The sequence below is a fragment of the Carassius gibelio genome, chromosome B19 (assembly GCF_023724105.1).
Source record: "Carassius gibelio isolate Cgi1373 ecotype wild population from Czech Republic chromosome B19, carGib1.2-hapl.c, whole genome shotgun sequence".
In the NCBI taxonomy this organism is placed as follows: Eukaryota; Metazoa; Chordata; class Actinopteri; order Cypriniformes; family Cyprinidae; genus Carassius; species Carassius gibelio.
In genome coordinates this window covers 28515687-28522331 of record NC_068414.1, presented here as the reverse complement: position 1 = coordinate 28522331, position 6645 = coordinate 28515687, and the positions used below count along the sequence as shown (strand labels likewise).

General features: G+C 34.1%; 1 protein-coding gene across 1 annotated transcript in view; it reads left to right on the top strand.

Moving 5' to 3' along the window:
• The window catches only part of LOC127979117 (sorting nexin-27), a 13139-nt gene extending 7064 nt beyond the window's left edge, over positions 1-6075 (top strand). The window contains exons 7-13 of the mRNA XM_052584289.1: positions 645-808; positions 1186-1275; positions 1872-2021; positions 2135-2263; positions 2390-2449; positions 2534-2582; positions 3627-6075. Coding sequence (XP_052440249.1) covers positions 645-808; positions 1186-1275; positions 1872-2021; positions 2135-2263; positions 2390-2449; positions 2534-2582; positions 3627-3694 — 710 coding nt within the window. The 3' untranslated portion in view covers positions 3695-6075. The remainder of the gene's footprint in view (positions 1-644; positions 809-1185; positions 1276-1871; positions 2022-2134; positions 2264-2389; positions 2450-2533; positions 2583-3626) is intronic.
• The last annotated feature ends 570 nt before the right edge of the window (positions 6076-6645 follow it).

The following is a 6645-nucleotide window of genomic DNA, read 5'->3' as shown; positions in this document are numbered from 1 at the left end:
GCTGGGGAAGGTGGGGGGTTGTACAGGAACTCTGAAAGCCTGCTTCGAAATGGTCTAGTGGATGCTCACCAGCCATTAAAATGTTTTTTGTTTTTTGTCTGTAAATATTGCACATGGTTATGCCACTTGATGGCTAAATAGTTTTAAATATCAAATATAGTGTAGAAACATAACTTGCGTGGGGCTTTTAAGATTCCCACTATTGCAAGTTATACGATAGCTTTGTGTGTTGAACTAGACTAGATCATTGAGACAGAGCATCATTTAATGAATTAGTTTGTGAAACTGGGTTAGCTAATTCATAGAAAAGAGCCAACTCAAAGCTGTTTATTTGAATAATAATAAAAAAAAAAAAAATATATATATATATATATATATATATATATATATATATATATATATATATATATATTCTTGTGATGTCAAATTAATTTTCAGAAATATTTATTATTTTTGCTAATGTTGAAAACAGTTGTGCTGTTTCATATTTTTGTTGAAACTGCAATACGTTTTCAGAATTCTTTGATAAATCCAAAAAAAAAAACAATATATATATATAATTAGAGTGAATTTTCAGTGAATTGCAAAAAAAGCTGCTGACTAAACTGTTCTGAAAATCTCTCTCTTTTTTTCTGTGATGTCAGTGCGCAAATTGGCTCCTAATGAGTTCCCGCACAAGCTCTATGTTCAGAACTACACCTCTGCCGTGCCCGGGACGTGTCTCACAATGCGGAAGTGGCTCTTCAGCACACAGGAAGAGGAACTGCTGCGGGACAACCCTCTTGGCCTGCACTACTGCTTCCATCAGGTCAGTCCCGACGGCTTTAACCAATGCTTTATTGTCACTTCTCTCCTTCATTGCAAATTAAATTAATATAGTGTCTCCAGACTTTTAAAACGTTCATGACGGACTCTTTGAAACTAAAACAATGAGGACAAACACATTACAATACATTCAGACTATAGACAGCACAGATGGACTTTGTACAGCTCGCAGGGTTTCTTGGAAATGTCTCACCTGCTCATTTACATTTTATTCAACATATTTGTATAGCTGAAGTCATATAAGGTGCCTCTAAAACAAATTCATGGTTTTTTTTTCAAACAGCTATTCAGCCGAGCCTCATATAATCATATCAGTCAGAGCTGGTCATCTTTCACATTTGTTTTTTGTTTTTTTTTCAGGCACAGGATGATGTGAAGAAGGGCTTCATTAAAGCAGAGGATAAAGCGTACCAGCTGCAAAAACTAGCAGAACAGAGAAAGATGACAACGGTCTCTCATACTTTATCCATCATAAAATGCTGCATAGAAATGCTATTTATCTTTTTGTTAACCTGGCAACAGGCCCCGCTTCACCTCAAAATCAAATAAAAATTAAAACAAATTAAAACATTTTGCAGGCAGTTTATTTTCATTTAAAAATTCAAATTAAAGCATAAAATAACTTTCTCATTAATTTAAAAATACATATAAAATGGCACAAAGTATTATTTATACACTATTTAGGTTTTTATTGATATTTTGAATATTCAAAAAAAAAAAAAGTTCTAGTAATTCAATGTTTTTGTAATTTTTAGTTAAGTATTTTACATTTATTAATTGTGATTTATAATTGTAGGACTTCATCTAATTAATTTTCTTAATTTAAATATAACAAATTATAATAATGTATAAAATGTACACATATTTTTGTTTTAGTTAACAACACTAGGTACAAAACGTTTTTTTTTGTTATTGTTGTTGTTTTTTATGAGTGAATGTGACCTGGACTCTTTTGCTTTTTGTCACAAAGCACAATCAATTAATAACATGGGAAAAAATGTTGGTTTTAACATACATAAACAATTGTGTGTGCTTGTTTTCTTCAGTATCTGAGTCTTTTGCGCTCATGTGAGGGATATAATGAGGTGATGTTCCCTCACTGTGCATGTGACTCACGGAGGAAAGGTCATGTGATCACAGCCATCAGTATGAAGCATTTCAAACTGCACGCCTGCACAGAGGACGGCACTCTTGAGGTGGGCAAATGAATGTTTTATTTGCCTCAATACATATTAAAGCATATCACCAAATAGTGTGAGAACGTGTTTGGTTTGCTTGCCCCTTGTAATAGTTTATCTGTGACTCACAGAATCAGGTGATCGTCTTCGAATGGTCAGAGATGCAGAGATGGGACACCGATGAAGAGGGGATGGCCTTCTGTTTTGAATATGTGCGTGGAGAAAAGAAACCTCGCTGGGTCAAAATATTCACTCCTTATGTAAGTCACCCAAACATTAGAATTAGAGTTTTATTATTTACCTGCTGAATTTATGTTTATGATTATGTAGAACATTTTGAACCGAAATAATCCCTGAATTGTGTGTGCCTGTGTTCCCTTCTCCAGTTTAACTACATGCACGAGTGCTTTGAGAGGATTTTCTGTGAGCTCAAATGGAGGAAAGAGGTATAAATGACTTGCATTATAACTTGAGTTTCTTTACCTTTCTTGTCATTTGTTATTAATGAGTTTCTTTTTGATATGTTAAAGGTTGAAGACGAGGCCTCGGACAAAGGCAATAAAAACTGTAGTAATAATGGTAAGAAAACCTTTTGCCCTCATTTTATCACACACACACACACACACACGTTAATGGGATTTTTGGGAGTGTACTCATGTGATGACCATACTCACACTTAAACCTAAATTGCTGGTTCAATCATATCAAGTACAGAGTCACATGTCAATGCATCGAATGAACGCTGCTCCTTCTCGAAAGATCACGTAATGGAAATGTATTCCTTTATTATGTAAAACAAAATGCAGGAAATGGATTTATTCAGCACTGTAGGCTAGCACTGATTGCAAATATGATTTTGATTATTGAACACTGTTTTATTCATTAAGCGAATAATAAATTGGCATATTTTAATTGTGCTTGTGTTTCAACAGAAGTGAATATGTGAAATTAATTATACAATAAATGTTAATATTTTTCTGTACCACATTTATAATAATAGATGTATATCAATTTGATAATATATTCATTTACTTTCATATTAATTCAAATATAAAGAATGAAATCTAAATTATTTAATTATATATTTCAATGTAAAGATAATTATTAATAACTTATTACTTAAGTAATATATATATATATATATATATATATATATATTACACATGTATGTACAAATATTTTAAATATAAAGGTTATTTAATACATTTTATAAATGACTATATATATATATATATTAGTCATATATAGTCAGAATCTTTCCATTTACAAATATTTTTCTATAATCTATCAAAATTATAATGTATTTGTAAATATGAAGGCTATTTAATGCATTTTGTTATACATTATATTTTATTATAAATATAAATTATTTATAAGTGCTTACAAATGTAATTCTATAATTCAATTTTTAAATGTAAAAAATATATTCATTAATTTTTATTATTAAAATTAGAATACATATTTTATTTATTTTATGTATTTATTTTTAAACCTTTATATACAGTATAACGGATGTCTTCTGTCATTAGAGTGTAGATGTGATTATAAACTTGGTGGGAAAGCAGAATTTAATAAATTCTTTTAATTGTTGAGTAAAGCTAATGAAATGATTCTGTACTGCAGATTACCTCTCGCCACTGGAGCAGCAGAAGGGATGGCGCCACCTAGGGGGCGAGATCGCCACTTCCTAAAACTCCCCTCTAGAGCCTCTGTGGAATTGCGCTGGATCATCACACTAAAGCAGACCATAATGACCATCTTACCATGGCAACACCCTAGCGACGCCATACCAACCATGTTTCCCACGGAGACAAAAGTGTGCCTTTCAGATGCTGAGCGTTCCAAATGACAACAACGGCAACGCAAGATGCCATCATCGTGGCAAAAGCAGACGCATAACTATCGCCACGGGGATGTTTCGCACCAACGGGTTCTGCTGTCATTTCATCAATAGATACTTTGAACTCGCACCAGTACATGTAAAATAGCACATAGGACCAGACCTAAAGATCTTCCACGCCATCGGTTTAGAAGGCACGCTCTTCTGTAAGTCTACTTTAGAGCACTGTTATCACCGCAGCAAAGTCACCAATGACCACTTTGTGATTTGAACATCAGGCGCTATCGAAATAAATCAGTATATATGGGAGGGGGCAGTCTTGCCTTAAAAATAAATTTGTGTACCAAGGTCACCCGTAATATGGGATCTTTCTAAAATGATATTGTGATGGCATTATTGCTTAATTTTCCCAGTGTTGCTGAACTAAAATGAGTTCATTTTCATCTTATTCTCCCATTAAAGGAAGAGTTAATACGTGTGTGGAAGCAGTGAGAAGAGTGCGTGTTTGTGTGTGGAGTGACAGGACAGTGTTTATGGACAGGTGTAGTTTATATAAGCGACCTGAAGGGGGCCCCAGCATCAAACACAAGCTGTGCTCAGGAGACAGTTGTGTTTGTTCAGTTTATTTGTTGGTCTCAGAGGAAACATCATGAAGTCTTCATCTGAGTTGGTTTTAGTGTTATTTATTGTTTAAGACTGCAGGGGCTTCCTTGCTCAGTCATAGAGAGACTACAGCACCACACCGTACCTGCTGACAGGATCTGAAGTGGAAAACGAGGGATAGATTGAGAATATCAGAATAGTTTTCACAGTGTTTCTTCTCTTATATGGTTTGAGAAAAAAGAACTGAGGCAGCTGGCAATTGCTTTCAAATTCATTTACAAAATCCCCACAGAATGCGAAAATAACAGCCATTTCGTTTTTCAAAGTGGTCTATGTTTTTCTTTTTTTTTTTTCTTTTTTTACGCATAAGTAGAGAACCAGAGATTAAAATCTAGTATAGGCAAAAAGATGGGTCTCACTTGTCACAGGAACAGGCACATTTTGACCATTTTCTTAAAGGAATAGCTCACCTAAAATGAAAATGTACTCACTCTCAGATCGTTTCTTCTTCACTTTTCACTTCACAAGATGTAAATTGATGGACTGGAGTTATTATAATGTTTTTATCAGCTGTTTGGACTCTCATTTTGATGGCACCCATTCACTGCAATGCTTAATTTCTCCCAAACTCATTAACATTTTGGACGGCCTGAGGGTGAGTAAATATTCATCAAATGTTTATTTTGGGGTGAACTGTTCCTTTAACAGACAAAAGCTTTACATTCCAGCACAATACAGTGATAAATCGGCTTATCCTCATCCAAATGATTAAGCCACCTTGGCTATGATACCCTGATCAATAAATGAGTTTGTTATATGTGTGTGTGAGTGTGTGTTCTGTATCAGATTGCTCTCTGGTTAGAGTAAAGGCTCCTATTATAGCAGCACAGTAGCATCTGTGGTCTAAAGCATATTTACCAAACCTCATTTGGTGTCTCCAGTCCTGATTATTTCTGTATTTGATTAGCTCAGCCAGTTTATCAATGTGAATGAAGAAAAAAAAACAAGACCTATGTGTGTTAGCTGTGTGTGTAATTTCTCTTTTCATCAGGAGTGCAGGTGCGACACTTTTTGTGTTGTTTGGATATGTTAAAAGTGTTCCACCTTGTAATGTTCACCAGCGCGATAAAATATTAATTGTTTGGTCAGTGTTTCTTATTTTGTGTCAATGTGCCAGGGGGAAAAAAAAGAATATGAATGTACCAGAATGTATTTATAACATGGATGATTATTAGCGTTTCTTGGACATTAACTTGAACTGCAACCATTTATGATCATCATAATGCTTCAGTTTAAAACTTAAGACACTAACCAGCTTTTAACCTTCCACTGAGTGTTTTCTTAACATTAGGCCCACCTTGAAAGTATTATTAATGTTTTAAGTGTTTTCCCTAAAATTGTTGTGTCTGGACGATTACTGAAGTTTAATGGCTATATGTCTTTGTTCTGCGCTTCTTCTGTACATTTGACTGCTTATGTGTAATACTGACAGAGTCTTTGAAGCTTTTCTGACTGAAAACATTAATTTATTTTTCTGCTGAATCAAGGGGATTGAAACCAGGCCTTTGCTGTGGTGAGTTTAGAAAGGGGCTTTGTATTGAAAAAGATATAATGCATACGTGAATGAGATGCAGGCATACATTATTATATGTAGCCTAGATAATGGCATAAATTAACAATGTCGGGATACAATAGTTTTATATCTGAAATGTGTGAAGGTTAAACTAACCAGAGTTATAAAACATGAAGAAAAAAACTTTGAAGAAACATCATGTAGGTTAAAACATTGTAACATAATATTTTAAATAAAATGAACCATTGAGAAAAAAAAGTTTGTGCGTTGTTCTTTTTTTTCTCTCTACGTTTTCTTCTTACGTTGTTTTTTAAACAATCTGACCGCTACCCTTTTAACCAATCAGAAATGTTTGAGGCTGTTCTCTGCCAATAGCGTTAGTCTGGGGCGGGACTACTCGTCTTCTTAGCCAATAGAAAATAAGAAGCATATTGGAAATTTGTAGTTTGGTTCTGATAATGTCGCACAAATCGCTCACAGCTGTTACTTTTGATTACTGTTCACCTTTATCATCTCAACAACACTTGTCAGACTTAAAAACAGGAGCATAGCCTACACTGCACTTAATCTTAAGGTATGTCATATCTGTTAATGCAACATTTCATACTATACTCTGAAATATGTTT